Source organism: Perca fluviatilis, chromosome 2 (genome assembly GCF_010015445.1).
Source record: "Perca fluviatilis chromosome 2, GENO_Pfluv_1.0, whole genome shotgun sequence".
Taxonomy (NCBI): domain Eukaryota; kingdom Metazoa; phylum Chordata; class Actinopteri; order Perciformes; family Percidae; genus Perca; species Perca fluviatilis.
In genome coordinates this window covers 48,236,050-48,256,302 of record NC_053113.1, presented here as the reverse complement: position 1 = coordinate 48,256,302, position 20,253 = coordinate 48,236,050, and the positions used below count along the sequence as shown (strand labels likewise).

The following is a 20,253-nucleotide window of genomic DNA, read 5'->3' as shown; positions in this document are numbered from 1 at the left end:
GTAATGTCAGCTGTATGACAAAGTATTCTTAATCACCAGATGTTGTTAGGATACAATCTCCATCAAGAGATTCTGAATCATTATTAGACATTCGGATAGAATAAACTGAACACCACGCCACACATTTGTGTAACAATCTTTTTCAGCAAATATTTTTTAATTGTAGCTTATTTTAGCAAATTTCCAGATTCTCAGAATTATTTGTGTCATCTCTGGGGGCAAACACATAGCTACAGTGACCATATGTATGTAAATCATACATTTTATTCAATTCACCTTTTGGCATACTAATCTGAAAATGTCATACCCAGAGAGATAGAGTGAGGCCTCAAATGTGAAATCTCACAGAGCAGAGTTTAGACAGAACCTGGAAATGATGTAGATGTCTTCACATCATTATAGGACAGCTGATACATTCTTCATAAAGCCATGGTTTACAGGTCATCTCAGTTATTGTTGGTGTAGTCTAAATCAAGACGTTTCATTTCCAGGATTGTTCAGGTGCTGCCGGAATGGATTCCTTGGTAATTGGGTTAACGGATTGGTAATCCCCAAAATAGAGCTTGCAAAAAATGATAGAAAGATACCCTGAGACAAAGACTCAGTGGAGGGGAAATATGAAATCTGAAAGTCAGACAGGAGAGAGGTTAGTGAAATGAATATTGAATAGTGAATTAATATTCTTGTGCTTAAATGCAGCGGTCTGCCAGTGTGTATAAAGGAATTAATGGTGATTTTCCAGAGAGAACACAAACAGTCTAGTCCAGGGATATAAATATATTGTATTTCAGATCCAATACTCAATCCAACAGAGGTTATTTAAAAAGCCTACATTTGAGTGTGTATGCTGCTTGAGATGACACACTTGCTTAGCAGCGGGGGCAGTAGAAGTGGGATGGGATCTGCAGACTCACCAGCCCAAGTGTTGCTAAATTGAAAACCTTCTCTTGAACATATCCAGACGGACTGGGTCTGTTACTCTGTCAGCTTTTAACCGAGCAAAGGAAATTACAGCCGTGACCTGGTGGCGCCTGCCAGGTAGAGACACTGAGAAGTAATTTTGCTTACACGCAGGAGAAGGTAGTAGAGGGAGGACGAGATGGAGGCGAAGGTACAGATCTGTATAAGCCCTGCCGTTCCTCCAGTTCAGAGTGGAGAGCAGCCATTAAATTAACATTCAACACATAGAGGAGTTCAACTCGGGCATGAAAGGGCCCGAGAGCGAGAGAGTGCCTGCTTAAGCAGACTGGGAGCCCTATCACCAATGCTGCATGGCCAGCTCTTTTTAAGGGGCCAAAGCTAACTGTCCTTGTCATGTAACTATTCACATGCTGGATCTAGTTAACAGCGTAGGGTTACTTTGTTTAGTGATGAGGCTACCACAAGGGGGTGTGATACACGTTACTTAAGGCAGTTGTAAAAATGTCCTAGGATGTAATTCTGTATGCTGCGGCCCATACTGTTCACATGTCAGGAGACAAATAAACGAGAAGGCTCTCGAGTTGTATGAACGTGTCACAGAGGATTCATTCCGCAAGTAGAACTTGTGCAGTCCTCACCCAGAAAATCACCAGAGAGGTGGATGATACAAGCAGCTCATTACCACCCACAATTATGTTTCTTGTTTGGCACCGGCCACTCGTAGCTGTGGTAATTATCGCAAGAGCAAATGAGGAAGTGAGCTGACAAAGTATAAGAGCGCCAAATTCCTTGTAAAGAGGCAGGTTGGGGTGGTGAGTTGGACAAACAAGCACAGGACTTCCAGTCAGGAGACTGGGGTTCATTTCCTTTGTGAAACCAAAAATCAACTGTCATTTTGAATCTCGTTAGCACTGGAGAATAGTCTGGATACACCACCTATCTATTCTGGGATAGGGGAAGAAAATGATTTGGCTTGTTTGTGTTTCTTTAAACCAATCACAGCCGTCCTGGGCGGCGCTAAGCCCCGAATGCAGAGATAGCGAGAGGGAGGAACATTGCGCCGGATGTCAGGCTTTATCCCAGCAATGTACATCCGTTGAGCCAGACTGTTTTTTTTTTTTAATTAACCAAAGTTTGACGGTCTGTGATGCAATGACTTCTGTGACGTCACATTACGTCCTTATTTTAGTAGTTTTACATGACTCATTTTAAGCCCATCCCTGATGTTTTACTAACACTAAGTACTTGTGTTGCCTTAACTTAAATAGTTCCGTTTCACAGCCGTTACTACGTGTTTAAAACTGCGGCCATTACGTTAGATAGCAAGGCCACATGATTACGGTTACATGATTAAACTGGCACCGTGCGGCAGTAAATGGTCATATGTGTCGTATTAGGATTCTTTGGAAATCGACCTATAATGTGGTTTGGTATGAGGATGTGTTAGGCCAAAGCTAGTTTTCAGATTAGTGTTGACGCACGGCAGGGGAAACTGCAGCAAAGTTACTGTTCACTTCAAATCTCCCCACCTTAAAACAGGAAAACAGCAGCCCATTGGACCAGTATATGATACTATATGTATATATTTTCTAATTAAAGTGCGTTGAACAGGTCAGTGGGCAGAATGAAAGGAAAGTTATGTAGCTTTTAAAGTAAGCTATTGCATCTTGACAGCAGCTACCGGCTTCCTGGAGTTAATAAATGAGTGCAATTCACTTCCTGGAGCGATGTTGCGGTTTATTCCCCCATTAGGAGGAAGTGGTCCACCCATTCCAATCATTCTTTAATTAGAACGGTTGTTATTTAGGCTGTCACAGAAGGTAATACTTCATGACAGCATCAGCATCAGTTTGGCAGCCTGCAATCTCATATTGATTGACAGGGGCTTTGGTGGCGCTTGTCGTCGCTTCATCTACCCCGCCGGACGCAGCGGTGCACCAGCCACCGCTGATGTCAGCCTGCTCACATGGAGATCTCCAGCTTTCCTTGCTGACGTTGAGAGTCGTCTGTGTTAAACCTGGAAACATGCTATGTGTTTTTCATATTACTGAAGGCTCGTGATTACATCCCCAGATTGCCTCAACGTACCATTGAGTCACAAAATGTTTACACAGAAGATGGAGAAGCTATAAAGTCAAACAGAATGGCTCAGCAGGCATTTATTCAACCATGCAGCGGCATCCATCTATTAGTCTAGATTTGATCCTGAAGTGGCTGTCTGAGAAAATAAAACATGGAATATATGATAAAACAAAACCCAAAAATACTATTATAATATGATGTTACACTCTGGCCTCAGGTGTTTCTCATGGTGGCCCAGCAGGTCCACGACAGTTATGTTCATAATGGGCTTGGTTTCATCCTAGTAAACACATCCCATGTGTTAACAATTTGCTTTTAATGAAGTGCTGCCCTTTGTGGAGTGATTTAGAACAGCAATCACAAATCATAACAAGCCCCCTGCCCCCATCGCCTCGGGCCCCTATCTCAGTTTGGACACATGGGCTCTGAGAGGTGGTGCAGAGACAGACCATCAGTGTGAATCTAGGTGCAGGCCTCTACTGTGGAAAAGAGGATGACATCAGGAACCCCAAACTCCCAGAGGAGACAGCTCTGGAAACATTGAACTTTAACAAGATTACCAACTCGGGGAGGGGTGGGAGAAGGAGACAAAACAGCATGTGCCACTTGGAGTTGGCAGCCAGAAACACAGATTTATGAACTCCATTAAACCACATTTCTTTCTCTTTATTGGGGCCTGCAGCACTTACCCAATGTGGAAAAAGACTAGACAAAAATAAATTAAAAAAAATCTCCTCCAGAAAAACGACTAACAGCCTGGGCATTTACTTCCACATAAGGTAGCTGTACAACTCATGAATAGAGAGATAAAAGCACCTAGACACCTTGAATGTTTCACTCGGCTAGGCGACTGGCTACTTGTTCAAGCCCAGCTAGAAAACCAGTCACTGTGGTCTTTGGAACAGGTGGCCGTCTCAGACTGGCATCGGTGGTGTGGAGCTGGCGTGGGTTAGTAGCCAGACTCTCAATCTGTCCACTTGAAAACTCCCCAGTATTGCTGGAAAATAGCATGGCCCCTGTGGAGGCGATAGCAATTACAATTTCTGATGGGAGAGAGGGAGAGCGCCAGGAGCCACATCCAGTCTTGGAATGTGATCAGACTTATGACTGGAACATTTTTACAATGCGTCCCTACACAAATGTCCTCTTAATATCATCAGTGAGATATCTTATACTTTTCTATACCCTTCCTTTTTAGTGTCTACTGTCAGATTACCAGGGGCGGTGACTGTACATTGAAAGACATCATTAAGCTGGTAATTGTCTTCCCTGTGCCAGTGTCTGATGAGCCACACCAGGCCTCAGCAGGTACATGGCAGCGGTCTGCTTACAAAAAAAAAAAACTGCTTCCACTTAAATCCTGCATTGCCGCATTCTGTGACAGATTGGATTTGGTGGGCACAGCCCGCTCCAGCTGGAGACTGCTCACCCTTTGGCCTCTCACCTGAACTCTTCCTGTCCTGGTATGTGTGACTAACATGTTCTATGGGAGTCTGGTAACACTAGAGCCCACATGTTCTGGCTCTTGAGTACAGCTGGCGTTTGAGATTACACTGTTTTAGATGGTCCAGACGCTGAATTTCTGTGTCACTCTGCATGTAGGTCGCATTTACTCAAATAATAAGCAGAATATGGAAAGTAATCAATTTTCAGGCCACGGCTTCAGCTGATCAGTTGCTTTTTGCTCCATAAAAATGTTGCCAGATCTTTCCCTAAGTAGTAACCAACCCCTGTTGGGTGCATGCATATAAATCTGTAGGCTCTGCCTGAGGAATGAATATGTAATAATCACACGCAAAGCACTTATTCACTGTGTCCCCCGAATCCAGTGAGACCGCTGGCTGGCTGCACGTCTGATCTCTGCAGCAAGCAGAAGAACCTGCTGGGTAGAAGTTGCACTCAGTCAATGATTGCTGTCTTGATGGATTGTCAGGGAAATGTGATTCTCCGTGGACTACCAGCTGACACAAACGTAATACCACAAAGCTCTACGAAAGCTGACGGAGGACTGTGCGCAGGCCTGTGACTGTGCTCTGTGTTTGGATGTACTGTGCAGCAGAGAAAAACAACAACAGCTCATACATCTGGCGCAGCTCAATGAACTCTGGGGAGTAGATGTGACAAGACTGAAGATTGCCACCACCACGGAGGGAGGTGCAGCCACAAAACGCCAAGGTCAAGTCTGTCGGCCACAGTGGTGGACTGACAGCACAGAGAGAGCTGCCGCATGGATGGCTGCATTACATTTATTGAAAATCAATAGCAATATTTCAGTGGCAGCTACGACAATAGAGTTTGGTCAGGTTTTATGCAGGTTTTCCACTGTTGAAAAATCAGAGTGGTTCAAAGGGTTTTATACTTTACAGATATTCTGTTCTTTCTTTCTTTGATTTTGTTCCCATGTGACATCTTTGTAAAAAGAGGTCATGTTTCGCTTTAAATGTTAGACAATGCTCTTTGTGGCTTTTTACTACTCTTTGTTTTGCCTTCTTATCAGTGGTGGAAGAAGTTCTTTCTAAGGAATTTCAGGGCTTATTGTCTTCAGGTAGTTTTTATGTTTCTGTGCCCACTAGTGGTCAAAGGCAATACATGTAGCTTTCAGAAGCAATAGCACAATGTATACATACTCTATTACAGCTGAGGCCAGCATCTAAATGTTTACTTTTGTAAAACACACAGGTAGGCTTTTAACAGCACAATGTAGGCCTGCTAAAAAAAAAAGTTTTTTCATTATTCTGTTTTAAAATGTAGTGTTGCAGAAGTCACAGTGATTAGCCTAGCAGTACACTGAAATACTACAGCAAAGTAAAAGCACAGCTACATTCTGCTTAAATTCAGTACACTGCCTCTTAGACATTAACAATACAGCACTGTACATCACATATTGGAAACAAACTGCAGGTGCTGCTTTCGTGAACAGAAAAAAGCATAATTTCTTATGGAACAGGAACTCTTTCCTGGAAAAGAGCATATTCTCTCTCTCCTAACATTAAAGGAACAGGCACACTTATTGGGAGCTTATTCACCGTATCCCCCAGAGTTATATACGTCCATACATACCCTTCTCATCTCCGTGCATGTAACTATGAAGTAACCATACATACTTACATACTGGGAACTATTCTCAGAAGGCAAAGCACTGCTACTTGGGCGGAGTGATTATAACTCAAACTCTGAACGAACTCCAGGCGAATTCTCTGCTCCTCACCAAGGGGCTTCTCAGGTGCTGCGAGCAAGTCACTCCACCCAAGTAGCAGAAGTAGCAGAATATAGTTCCCAGTTTGTATACGGTTAGAAGATGGCTGTGTCTCATGTGACCTTGTTATTTGTACATGCTGTGACTATACAAATCACAACATGTAAATAGGAAAATGAGAAGTGTATGTAGGACTTATCTAACTCTGGGGGATACGGTGAGTAAGACAAAGTCCCAGTAAGTCGGTGTGTTCCTTTTAGTTATGCTATATGTAAAATGACGTACAGTATAGATCTGGTATTTCATTAAAAGTTGTGGTTTATTGTTTTTAGAGGCAATGGCAAAGCCTCACCTGCTGACAACATAAAAAGTGTGGTTTTAGTAGTACTGAGTAAATTACAATGCTGGATTAAAGCTGCAGTAGGTAGAAAGCAAAACAATGCCAGAATTTCAAGTAGAATGAGACAGCACTCCCTCTGTCTGCAAGCGCAGAACAGCCAATAGGAATGCTCTCTCTCTGAAGTGACCTGTGATTGGCCAAAGTCTCCCATCACAGGCTAGATTTTCTAAAGCCTGAAAACAGAGCCAAGAGGAGATTGAGAAGCTAGTTTTGTCTCAGACCACTCAAATTTGAATATTCTGAAAGGTTACTATGGAAATGATTAACATGATATGATAATTATGCCCTATGGCGCTTACTTGAATGCTTTGCTTCCTAATACAAAAATTGTATTGCCTGCCACAGCTTAAATGCATGAAATAAAATCCTCGGTTGCTGCTGTTATTTATCAATTAATCTACAATGTAATGTCAATTGCTGATATCAGGGGCGCTGGCAGGATTCTTTTTCGTAGTACGCACAAGGACTGCCCGCCCACCTGCCGGTAGGTTCCCACATGCACGCGTGAATAGTCTACTACTCACCGAGCGAGCAAGAGAGTGCACTGTGCACCATGTCCTCCTTGGCTGCTAGCAACTGCGTGGAGGAGCGGTGTGGGGCGGTCACGGAAGGCTTGTATCATGGGGGCGACAGAAACTACCCACTATAGCTTTAACAGAAGTGTCCGTAAACTTAACGTAAAAGGTACTGGTCATTTTCTGTCAGGACTTAATCTGTTTTTCTACAAAGTTTTGTTTTTGTTTTTTTACCGAAACAACACAACCATTAAATCTCTGCAGCCGACCGCACGCATTTCAAATACCAGCCAACAGGCCGGCTTTACACAATCCTCATCACAGCTCTCATACAGTAGCTCATATTTGCAAAAGAGTCATGCAGAAGGTCAAATAGACCGATAATAGCTTACGTGTGTTTTACGTAAGTTATTATTTAAATTCTGGCCTCACCTGTAATGCAGTATTTATACATTGTTTAAATTGTATTTATTTATTTGTAGTGGGGAAGACTTCCCTTAGTGCAGGTAAATGTGTAGTGGACCTGACCCCTCCCATGGCCAACCCCCTAATCAGGGCTAGGCTACATAAGTCACCTGTGCTCCTTTGTCCTGTATCTGCTTCCTGATCTGTCACTGCTGTGGCTGTAGGCTAGTGGTTGTTGCCCTCAGGTATGTGAAAGACACATTTCATGTATTTCCAAGTCAAACAGTTGGTAGTTAATCACCTTTTTTGTTTAAAGCGCTACTAGGAGACTCTCATTTTCCCCCCTGCCCTGGGAGTTGATTTTCTTCCCTTTTAATGTCCCATCTCAGTGGTGGTGAGTAAGTCAATGGAATTTTAATATAGATGTTGAACCTGATTAATTGTATTATCCCCTCCTTTCCAAGTTCCTCTTGCCCTTATATTACTGCTGTTTTGCCATGATTGTCTATTTGTTTGGTCTAGTTTTGCCTATTTCTTAATTTCAACGTTTGGTTTAGTTCTGTTTTGCCCTTATCTAGTTTTGCCCTTTTGGTTATCTCATTTTTTTTTGTTTTTAGCTTGTGTTAATTTAGTTTAGGTTTGACTTTCATTAATTGTACTGCCCCTTTATTGTTGGCTTTTTGTGAGTTTTCTTTATTTAACTCACTAGTTTACCATATATATTTGTGTGACTTTAGTTTACTTCTCTCAGAGCAGGTTGCCATTTAGGTTGCTCAAATAAGTCTCTTAAGACTCTCCAGCTGATCCAGAATGCTGCAGCGCGTGTTCTGACGAGAACTAAGAGAAGAGATCATATTTCTCCTCTATTAGCTTCTCTGCGTTGGCTTCCTGTGAAATCTAGGATCGAATTTAAAATCCTCCTCTTGACCTACAAAGCTCTAAATGGTCAAGCACCATCATACCTAGAATTCAATTCAATTCAATTCAATTTCAATTTTATTTATAGTATCAAATCATAACATAAGTTATCTCGAGACACTTTACAGATAGAGTAGGTCTAGACCACACTCTATAATTTACAAAGCCCCAACAATTCCAACAATTCCAGTAATTCCCTCAAGAGCAAGCAGTGCGACAGTGGCCAGGAAAAACTCCCTCTTGGGAAGAAACCTCGGACAGACCCAGGCTCTTGGTAGGCGGTGTCTGACGAGCCGGTTGGGGGTGTGATGAACAGTGGCGATAGTAGTCACATTAATAATGGAACAGTGACTGGATGTAGCGGGAAGCTGCAGGGTTCAGCAGGACGCAGCATGACATTGCAGGGCATCGCTGAGCTCAGCAGGGAGTGCAGCAGGACCACGGCGACAGCTGCAACCAGGATCTTGGTGCCAACGGTCTCCAAGGAAATACGCTGGGGGGAAAAAGCATAAGGACTCCGGGGAGTAAACTCCCCAGAAGCTAGGATTAGTAACAAGCATTTCTGGGACGGGCTGCACACAAATAGTAATAGTAATAGTAACAGTAATAGAAAGGGAGAGGAGAGAGCAGCTCAGTGTGTCAAAGGAAGGAAGTCCCCCGGCAGTCTAGAACTATAACAGCGTAACTATAACAGGTAACTAAGAGAGACAGGTCATAAGGAGAGGTAGCTTTTTCGGGCTTAGAACTCTCCCCCTGCCGGATCTGGCTTGGTTGGCCTGCCTCCCTCTACTTTGTTATGTATTATTAATCTAACAATTATGAAGAGAAGCAGTTGGGCCAGTTAGGTGAACACTGCAACTCCCTCACTCCCAACTATAAGCTTTATCAAATAGGAGAGTTTTAAGTTCATTCTTGAATGAGGTGACAGTTTCTGCCCCCGAACCCAGATCGGAGCTGGTTCCATAGGAGAGGAGCCTGATAACTGAAGGCTCTAGCTCCCATTCTACTTTTAGAGACTCTAGGTACCACCAGTAACTCTGCATTCTGGGGAGCGCAGTGCTCTAGTGGGACAATAGGGTATTAGGAGCTCTTCTAGATATGATGGTGCTAGACCATTTAGAGCTTTGTAGGTCAAGAGAAGGACTTTAAACTCAATCCTGGATTCAACAGGAAGCCAATGCAGAGAAGCTAATACAGGAGAAATATGATCTCTTTTCTTAGTTCTTGTGAGAACACGCTGCAGCATTCTGGATCAGCTGGAGAGTCTTAAGAGACTTATTTGAGCAACCTGACAGTAGGGAATTACAATAGTCCAGCCTGGAAGTAACAAATGCATGGACTAGTTTTTCAGCCGTCGTTTTGAGACAGGATATTCCTAATTTTGGCAATGTTACGAAGATGAAAAAAGGCTGTTCTTGAGGTTTGTTTTTAGATTGGCATTAAAGGATATATCCTGATCAAAGATAACTCCTAAATTTCTAACAGTGGTGCTGGAGGCCAGGGCAACACCATCCAGAGTAGCTATATCTCTAGATAATGAAGTTCGGAGGTGTTTAGGGCCCAGCACAATAACTTCAGTTTTGTTAGGGTTTAACATCAGAAAATTATAGGTCATCCAGGATTTTATATCCTTAATGCACGCTTGAAATTTAGCTAGCTGACTGGTTTCGTCTGGTTTGATTGACAAGTATAATTGAGTGTCATCCGCATAACAGTGAAAGTTAATTGAGTGTTTTCTAATAATATTGCCTAGAGGAAGCATATATAAGGAGAATAGAATTGGTCCAAGCACTGAGCCTTGAGGAACCCCATGGCTAACTTTAGCGTACTTGGAGGATTTATCATTAACATACACAAATTGAGATCGATCAGAGAAATAGGACCTAAACCAACTCAGAGCAATTCCTTTAATGCCAACCAAGTGTTCCAATCTCTGTAACAGGATTGAATGGTCAATAGTGTCAAATGCAGCACTAAGATCTAGTAAAACAAGAATGGAGACAAGACCTTAGTCTGCGCAGTTAAAAGGTCGTTAGTAATTTTCACCCGTGCGCGTCTCTGTGCTATGATTCTTTCTAAATCCTGATTGAAAGTCATCAAATAAACTATTGCGATGTAGAAAATCACATAACTGATTAGCAACCACGTTCTCAAGGATCTTGGATAGAAAGGGAAGGTTAGATATAGGTCTATAGTTTGCTAAGACCTCAGGATCCAGGGGTGGGTTTTTTCCAGAAGAGGTTTTATCACAGCTACTTTAAATGACTGTGGTACATAACCTGTTAATAAAGACATATTGATCATATCTAGTAATGAAGTGTTAACCACAGGTAATGCTTCTTTGAGTAGTCTCGTTGGGATGGGGTCCAAGAGACAGGTAGATGGCTTAGCTGAGGATATCTTTAACATTAATTGTTGAAGGTCTATAGGATAAAAGCAGTCTAAGTATATGTCGAGACTAGTCTTTATTTCTAACGACTGCTGCGTAAAGGTGAACCGTTAGAAGTTGAGTGTGAAAGGTGATGAATTTTATCTCTAATTGTTGTAATTTTATCATTGAAGAAGCTCATGAAGTCATCACTACTCAGAGCTAGAGGAATAGATGGCTCAGTAGAGCTGTGACTGTCTGTCAGCCTGGCTACAGTGCTGAAAAGAAACCTTGGGTTGTTCTTGTTTTCTTCTATTAGTGATGAGTAATAGTCTGATCTGGCCCGTCTTAGGGCGCGTTCCTATAGGTTTTGAGACTTTCTTGCCAATCCAAACGAGATTCTTCCACCTTGTGGAGAACGCCACTTACATCTCGAGGTTTCGCGAATTTGTTTTAATTCTTGGAAGTTTGGGAGTTATACCAAGGTGCTAGTTTCCCTTTGCTTCATCATCTTCTTTTTCAGGGGAGCGACCGGAGTCTAAGGTCGTCCGTAGGCATGTCGTAACACCGTCTACAAATGCATCAATTTGAGAGGGACTGAGGTTAACATACAGGTCCTCTGTTATGTTAAGGCATGACATAGAGTCGAATGCTGTTGGAATATCTTCTTTAAATTTAGCTATAGCACTGTCAGATAAGCATCTGGTGTAGGAAATTTTATCTAATTTAATATAATCAGGTAGTAAGAATTCGAAAGTGATTAAAGAATGATCTGATAATACCGAATTCTGCGAAAATATTATTAAATCCTCAATTTCAATACCATATGCCAGCACAAGGTCGAGGGTGTGGTTAAAACAGTGCGTCGCCTTGTGCACACTCTGACTGAAACCGATTGAATCCAGTAATGAGTTGAAAGCAGTACTAAGGCTGTCATTGTCAATGTCCACATGGATATTAAAATCACCTACAAGAAGTACTTGGTCTGATTTAAGGACTAAACTTGATAATTTCTGAGAATTCAGATAAAAATTCAGAATACGGACCTGGAGCCCTGTAAATAACAACGAATATAATTGGCTGTAATGTTTTCCATTTTGGATGTTGAAGATTAAGAACAAGACTTTCAAATGAGTTATAATGTAATTTAGGTTTAGGAGTAATTAACAGGCTTGCATCAAAGATGGCTGCAGAAGAGCTCTTAGTACCTTTATTGTCCTAGTAGAGCACTGCGCTCCCAGAATGCAGAGCTACTTGTGGTTCCTAGAGTCTCTAAAAGTAGACTGGGGGCCAGAGCCTTCAACTATCAGGCTCCGCTCCTGTGGAACCAGCTCCCACTTTGGGTTCGAGGGGCAGACACCGTCACCACATTTAAGAGTAAACTGAAAACCCTCTTCTTTGATAAAGCTTATAGTTAAGGAGTGAGGAGTTGCAGCGTCCACCTAACCGGCCCATCTGCTCCTCTTCATAGTCATCAGTTTTATTTATCATATAATCAATAATATAGTGAGAGTAGAGGGAGGCAGGCCAGTACAGCCCGATCCGGTTGGGGAGAGTTCTAGCCCGACCAGGCACCTCTCTTTAACCTTCCTCTCTTAGTTATGCTATTATAATTCTAGACTGCTGGGGAAGTTCCTTCCTTCCTATGACACACTGAGCTGCGCTCTCATCTCTGTTTTCACTTGTTTCCTTTTGTATGCATCCTGTCCCAGAAATGGTTTTTACTAACCTAGCTCTGGGGAGTTTACTCCACGGAGTCCTTATGTTTCTTCTTCGCAGAGCTATGCTCTGCGATTCCCTGCAACGCCCGGCCGCGTTCTGCTGCGTCCGCCGCATCCACCCATGCTCTGCAGCGCCACGTTACATCCCGCAACGCCCTGCTGTGATGTTCGTATGCACAGAGTAGTCAGGATCCGGTATAGGAGACTGCACTACTCAGTATGACACAATGTGCCCTGCTATGACATGAACTTCCACAATGACCTTTGAAGTCACTGTTCCATTATCTTTAATGTGACTATTATTTGCCACTGTTCATCACACCCCCAACCGGCCCCGTCAGACACCGCCTAGCAAGAGTCTGGGTCTGCCGAGGTTTCTTCCTAAAAGGGAGTTTTTCCTTGCCACTGTCGCAATAGCCACTGCTAATGCTTGCTCTTGAGGGAATTACTGTAATTGTTGGGGTTTTGGAATTTATAGAGTGTGGTCTAGACCTACTCTATCTGTAAAGTGTCTCGAGATAACTCTGTTATGATTTGATACTATAAATAAAATTGAATTGAATGGAATCTTGTTTGGAGGCTAGGCGCCCGTGGTGAGGTTCCTTCACTGTTTTAGCATGTGGGTAATTGCACAGGGATACGATATAGACTTTAGTTTGCTGTGAGGATTGCTCTGATTTGCTGTGTTGCACTTAGGTGAGTAGCGGTGGCACACTGCAACACTCCTCAGTGGTATCTGCTTGGTTTGGTTATAGGTTATTTTGGGTTTAGTTTTTAAGACTGTGTAAAAGAATAATTTTATCCCACCAATTTAGGAACTTTGTTTATTAACCCTTACTTTGAAACGAGCCTCTGCCTCATCAGTAACGGATCTGTGTGCCTTTCTCTCCAGTTTCTTCAATTCATCAATGTTCACATAGTATTTCCTAGGGTGCAATTCCCTAGGTGGCGTTGCCGGTTCTTTCATTCAAATTCTCCCTCTTATTGGTGACCCTTGCCACATATTTATACATTTATGACACAGCATATGTCAAATTGTAATCTTGTGGTTTTTGTTCTTGATTTGCTTGTGTGCAAAGTAACTGTTGCTCTACCATTTTTCCAACTAAAAATAGCACTGGAAAAGTCTCTTGTAACATTACAGTGCTCATATTATGGTCATTTTCAGGTTCATAATTGTATTTAGAGGTTATATCAGAGGTTATATCAGAATAGGTTTACATGGTTTAATTTTCAAAAAACACCATATTTTTGTTGTACTGCACATCCTCTTGTGTGTTGAGCTCTCTGTTTTAGCTACAGAGTGAGGCATCGCACTTCAGTTCCATCTTTGTTAGGAGTTGCACATGTGCAGTAGCTAAGTAAGGACTACTAGCCAGTCAGAAGCGTAGAGTATGAGGGCGTGCTACGCTAGCAGCTAGGCGAGCATTATAACGTGTTTTACAAAGTGACGCACGTTCATCACGGAAGTAAAGGCTGGACTACAATAGAGCTGTTTCCAAACAGCTTCTTGCTAACAGCGCGGTGCTCATTTCTTTCTTCTGTTTGACAGCGCTGGAGGTGTAGATAAAAATGCTGCTGGTGTTGGTCCTGGCACTGTTGGTGGTTGTGCAAGCAGGAAGCAGAGACATGCTGCATACAGTAACTCAGTCCCCATGCCTATTACTGTTGGCAATCGACTGTTTGTTCTACAACAAGGACAAAGCCCTCTTCATGTAGTACGGCCTGTTTGCAGCGTGGGGGAATTTCCAAAGCATTACTTTCACAGGACTAAGTCACGTGCATCAGGGAATACTAACACAATGGTAATTTGAGTCTCTGCTAAAGATTACAACTGCAGCACAGAGGCTGAGCACAATCCAAGGTTAGGCATAAATATTTATCAGTGACTCATTTGACACATTTGAATGTCATGCTCGCCAGATTGCTTCATTTTCTTAACTCCTGTGACATCTGGACAGCTGAATTTCCATGCTTGTTTTCCCATTATTCAAAAGCTCCCATTCTTGGGTGGATTCGGCAGGAACTTGGGTTCACTCCGCTGCTTTAAAAATAAAAACAAGAATAAAAGAAATCTGTTAAACGCTGGATTTATGTATGCCAAAAATCCATGTACGGTCGGTTATCGTGATGTTAAAAAACTGGAACTTTTATTTAATAGAAGTGACCTTTGTAGTCTGAGGGTTTTTGCAATTTCTCGACTCGTCCTTAAAAATACATTGCCTGCAGTAATTGAATCATCAGGCACCAGTTATCTGCTACAGATGTACTATCTTACTAGTACTCAATTTGAAGGTGCGCTGTTGGCTGCACATAGGCAGAGTGTAGAAGGGCTTGGCTTCTGTGGAGGGTTGCTCTTCCTTTGGTGATAAAAGGATCCCAGCGCGGCATCATCGTGCACAGGGTTGCAGTAACGGTGCATTTTGCTTCACCGTCCACACTCAACACATTCTCACTCCCAGCGCGTCAGAAAGCGATGCTTGCTCGGGTGCCTTTGGCGTTTGTTACTGAAGCAAAAAGTCTCCTCCAGCGTCTCAGTCAGACGGAGTGCGGCTTTTAACTCATTTGCGATTGGTCGGGACTCTTGGTATCACTTTTTGGTGCTCTGGATCTGGACCGATTTGTGGTCATTCAAAAAAAGTGTACATTTAATGGACATGCAGCACAGGAGCACTACAGTTGGGTTTGGGAAAAAATTTTGGTTAAGAAATTTACATTTCAGTGTACGGGACATGAACCGCTCCTGTGTTTGGCCCATTCACCACCCCAACCTGCCTCTTTACGAAAATCTATGGTCTTTTATACTACTACTGTTGTCGTAAATACTACGTCATCTTACAGCGCTGCGATCAAGCTACAAAACGGACGGAACTTTACTCTTAATTCGTCACATACACACAGTACAATGTAGTGAAATTTAATTACTGCATATGAACCGCCAATCTTGTGGTTGAGGGGCGACCACTTTACCTCCGAGCCACAAGCCACCCTACGGTATGCCCGGTGCGTTCCATACAGACGCTAAAGGGAGTTCTCTGCGTGGCTATCTGACGCTGAGAGACGCTAACATTTTGTCAAATCACTTTGCCAAAACAATGCATACATACATGTGAAGATTGGTGATGATTAAGATTCTTTGATGCAAAACTTGCGTACTGAAAAAACGAAAGCTTTCATTTTTGCAAATTCTCCAGCTATATAAAAAGCGCTCAGACTGCTCGCCAGATGGCTCACCCTACCTTTATGTGTATGGAGGTGACAGTCTAAATCCTGTGTGCAGAGTGCCTAAGGCTCCACAACAGGGAAATTGCATTCTGATCAGTCCACTCCTCTGTGTGTTCGTGTTATACAACAGACTATTGTGTCTGGCATTTGCATTAGGGCCATGAAATTCAGCCCACTGGCTTTCACTATGCAGCGCAATGAGACAACAGTAGGAGTTATAGCTTATCTGTTGCCATGCTACAGCAAGATCACATTCACGCCCGCTCTTCAAAGCCGCTGCACGGTCCTTTTTTTTTCTTTTTTTTTTAAGAAAGAAGTGTGGTTACAATAAAAAAAACATACTTCCTTTTGGTGTGTAGATTTGACATGATGTGACTTTAAAGTACCAGAAGAAAAAAGGAAAGCAGCGGCAACAACTGCAGAGTGACACAACAACCTAATGGACACGATATCTAAACGCTGACTTTGAGGCAGCAGGTGTTGGGTACAAGGTGGAGCAACGTTCCTGCTATTGTGTGTGGCTGTATGTGAAGTAGTCCTCTGTGTATCCATCATTATGGGCAGTGAATCAAGCAAGCAGGCAGGGGCTGTTGAGAAGAGGCCCCCTGGGAGCCAGGCCTTGTCCTGTCACTACCGGCAGGGACCGCCAGATAATAATGGAGACATCATGAGGGCAGGAGATAGGCTTTCCCCTTTTATCAGTGGAAGATGGGGGAGAATTTGCAGTGTCCCAACACAACAGGCTCACAGCCATTGATTGGTCCCTGGACTATCTTAAAAGGACAGCTTTAATGGCTTTTGTCGAAGAAAACAGATGCCAGGTCTGTTTTGTCCCGCAGAAAAGAAGCTCCATTATGCTTAAGAAAAGAAAAGAGATGACTGTCCTGTTTTAGTAATACCTGACATCCGTTGGGATACAGTAGAAGAGGTTCACATGGGACCTGCAGTAATTTAGCTTTTATCTACGCAACAACGAATGAATTCCTTTTGGATGTATTCTGATCTCATACAGCATGATTCATTGTTGATATCACATATGAAAGCGTAAAATCAGCAGGCCCTTAAGCAATGATTTCAAAGCACGTCTCATTTTTTTTCAATGTATTGAGCTAAAACAATTATGCACTGGCATCCAAAACGTATTTATTTTCCAATATTTACTCTCGCTTCAGATGTTTTCTCTGGCACAGTCACTTCAAAAACTCATACACTTCCAGAGATTGTCTCTCAAAGACATTTGCAAAAATTAAGTTTAGCAGATCATAGCCCAGTGCAGCTTTTACAGAAAAATAGGTTACATCAATCTCTTGAATTTGTAGCTTTCCACTGCTATAACTGTGCCTTTTTATTTTTATAAGTTAATAGCCTTGGCTGTCTCAACACAGTGGTGACTGGAGTATTGAACACAGAGCAGGGAGGGTAACATCAACAATCTGAAATGTTTACTGGGTTAGATCGTCATGTCTTTTGAGCTTACAGTTGTAGACTAACTTTTCCATGTTTTGCTCTCAGCGGAATTAGATAAATTGTTGTACTTTGGAAACCCACCGCACACATTCCCTCTCTGCAAGGCTGGAAATATGTTTTGCATTCATTACCCCCTGCTGGCAAAGACTTTAAAATATAATAGCTTTGTCGTGCTCTTAAGAGTGCATTTGGGTTCGCTGTCAATTCCAAGCCAATTTAGGCTCCTTTTGAACAGCTAGTACACATTAGGAATGCAGCAGCAGCTGCTGAGTGACCACGACTGTGTGGTATCCACGCCGTGCCAGGCTTAGCCGGACAATGGTCTCATCCTGAAATATGTCTCTGAAAATAGCGTTTTATGACAGAAAGCCTCAAGCCTGACAAACGCTGTGTAAAATGGCTTGTAAAGATTTTTCCTTTTACAGTCATCTATTGTTAGTTTTTTTTGGATGCATTACTGCTTTCATTTTGAAATATATTTTGACCAACTGTTGAAGTTATGTCCAGAAATGTGATTCATTTTGAAATCCTTTTTTTGCTGCCATAGACATGAAAAATGTTGTGTCGTGGAGTTGTGACATTGGTGTTTCTTTGTCCTCGCTGCTGTTAGATCCCCCAAGTTCAACCCAGCAGCATCAATGACTCAAAGGGCGCCGATCCTCACACTGTTATTTCTCCTCTTGTCTGCAGCGAAGCCGCAGCCGCAGGGTCCCCCGGGAGGCGTTATCGGGATCCTCGGAGGTGTCGTTGCCATTGGACTCATCGCCGGAGTGGCTGTTACTGTTTTCATGGTCCATCGGCGGCAGCAGAAGCCCCGCACTGAGACAGATAATGACCTGTGAGTACCGAGCCTCTGCCAGAGAATATTGCAGTGGGGTTGGACAGGTGGTAAGATTAGGTGTGCACTCTTGTCAGCCCATGGGAGAGAAACCCTTTGAAAAAGGAAAAAATAACACTTTTTTTGGGGAGAGTTAGTGTTCGGAGACAGGAGAACCCACTGCAAACATGTCGCTGCTTCCTTGTCATTCATTCCGATAGTTCAGAGTTGCCCAAATTCTTTCATATGAAGGGCCAAAATGTATCTGGATGGAAGGCCAGGGGCCAAAAATAAATGTTGATGTTGAAGAATAATGCAATTCTTGTAATTCTTCATAGATACAACTTAAGTATTTAATTAGCGTAGTGAAGTTAACCAGCACCATGGTTTAGCCTACATTGCCGTAAAACTCAGATTAGAGCTGCATAAAATGTACGTTCCGTAGTCATTACGGTTGCAGCACTTTCAAAATAAGAGGAGAATAAGCATGAAGATGTCAAATGCCATGGCAGGCCAAAAACAAAGGGAGCACAGGCCAAACTTGGACCGCGTGCCCCTAATCTCCTTTCCTATAGGTCACTATATGAAAAATAATCTAATAGCACCGAGGCTTAAAAAAAGTTTACTATTGCTGATACAATCAATGATTATCATTGAAGCGGCACTTATTAAGTCTGCCTGATTGTAATGTGGGCTGTAGTGAGCCCATTTCCCATTAAAACACGATTGTTTTTAATCAGGACTGATTGCAGGAGCTTGTACTGCAGTCTCTTCTTGGGAAAGCTTCACCTCTGTTGGATGTTTTACGACATCATCAGGAAGTGAAGGAGATTTTTTTTTTTTTTACCGGGAGATTTTTGAGTATGCAGCAGGCCCAGAGGTTGGGCTATCTCGAAATGTTATTTGGAGAAAAGTTGTGGAATTATGCAAATTAATATGATTTGAAACAGCAGATCAAAGATTGCATGATTGGGCTAAACTTAAAACCCCATGCAGTTCAGCATGGAAGAATGCTGCAACCATAATACTAATATTGATCTGACGCTGAGGTGGTAGTTAAAAGAAGTTAGAAGTCTGAACCTTGCAAAAGCAATATTTGTAGGCCATTTAAATTGAACTCCGAATGTGTTTTAGAATGAATGTGACTGCTTTCGTTGAATCACTTAAGCCAGTCAAAGTGCTGTTAAAAGATAGATTTAAGGACCCTGTACCTCTGCCACTTTCTCTACTCTTGCCGCCCTTCCTCCAGCCAACCAGGTAATTATGTTCTGCCTACAAACCAGGGGCCATGGCAATTTTAAACAATTGCCAGCTGCTGCCCGTACACAGAGGTGAAAACAGAAGTTGCAGAGGATGCAGCTGAGGGAAACAACAAGCAACAGAGCTTTGTGAATTTAAACGATCTTCACATGTTATTCCGAAGGTGATGAAAGTCTCTGCCATTTGCTTCGGAAGAAGTGTAAGAAATCTGTTTTCAACAAAGAAGGAAGCAAGCATTCAAGTTGAATATTGCTTATTGGCTTTGTGTAAACCACCTGGTTGCCAGGGTTCCCATGATGCCCTTGGCTATGCTACCTATACAAGATGCAAACCACATCCCCATGGGAATGGTGCTGCTGTGTGTGCAGGGGTTGGCTATCTTCCTCCCTGGGAATATTACCAACACATCTGAGGTTGGGGGTGTGCAGAATCTGGCTGAGGGTGCACATGAGCCTTTAATCAACTCACATGATGAGATTACAGTGCTTATTTTAGAGGTCCCCCCCCCTCCAGAATCTCCTAATTGATTCGATATTCAAAGCAGCGATGCTAACATCAAGCAGCAGCGAGACGCTCTGCCAGGTTCCTGGCCTCGGCGACTCCTCATGCCGCTCACAGGCGCTCAGAGGGGGTCCTAGGGGAGGGGGGACACATTATCAGAATACAGCATAGAAAATCTGCTTAGAAATATAGGAAAAAGTCTGCCACTTTTTAAAAAAACTATTCCAGTGCTGGTTCCATGGTATCAACATTTTGGATAGCCGTCATGGAAACATGAATTGGTCATGTGACAAGTGCTGGAAGAATGGCAGAACAGGCAACCAAGTGACAGTACTCTGATCAAAAAATGGGAAAGGGGCAATACGTACACAGTTGTTGGTGACCGGTACTGCACCTGGCCTCGTAGCCTGCAGCAGAAGCCAGGTAGCACGGTTTTTCTACCTCTCAGCAATGTTTT

The 20,253-nt window shown here is 42.8% G+C and overlaps 1 protein-coding gene across 5 annotated transcripts in view; it reads left to right on the top strand.

Moving 5' to 3' along the window:
• nectin1b (nectin cell adhesion molecule 1b) overlaps positions 1-20,253 on the top strand; it is a 236,945-nt gene that overhangs the window by 142,318 nt on the left and 74,374 nt on the right. For all 5 annotated transcript variants that reach the window (XM_039818720.1, XM_039818736.1, XM_039818754.1 and 2 more), the window contains exon 6: positions 17,909-18,056. In XM_039818720.1, coding sequence (XP_039674654.1) covers positions 17,909-18,056 — 148 coding nt within the window. The remainder of the gene's footprint in view (positions 1-17,908; positions 18,057-20,253) is intronic.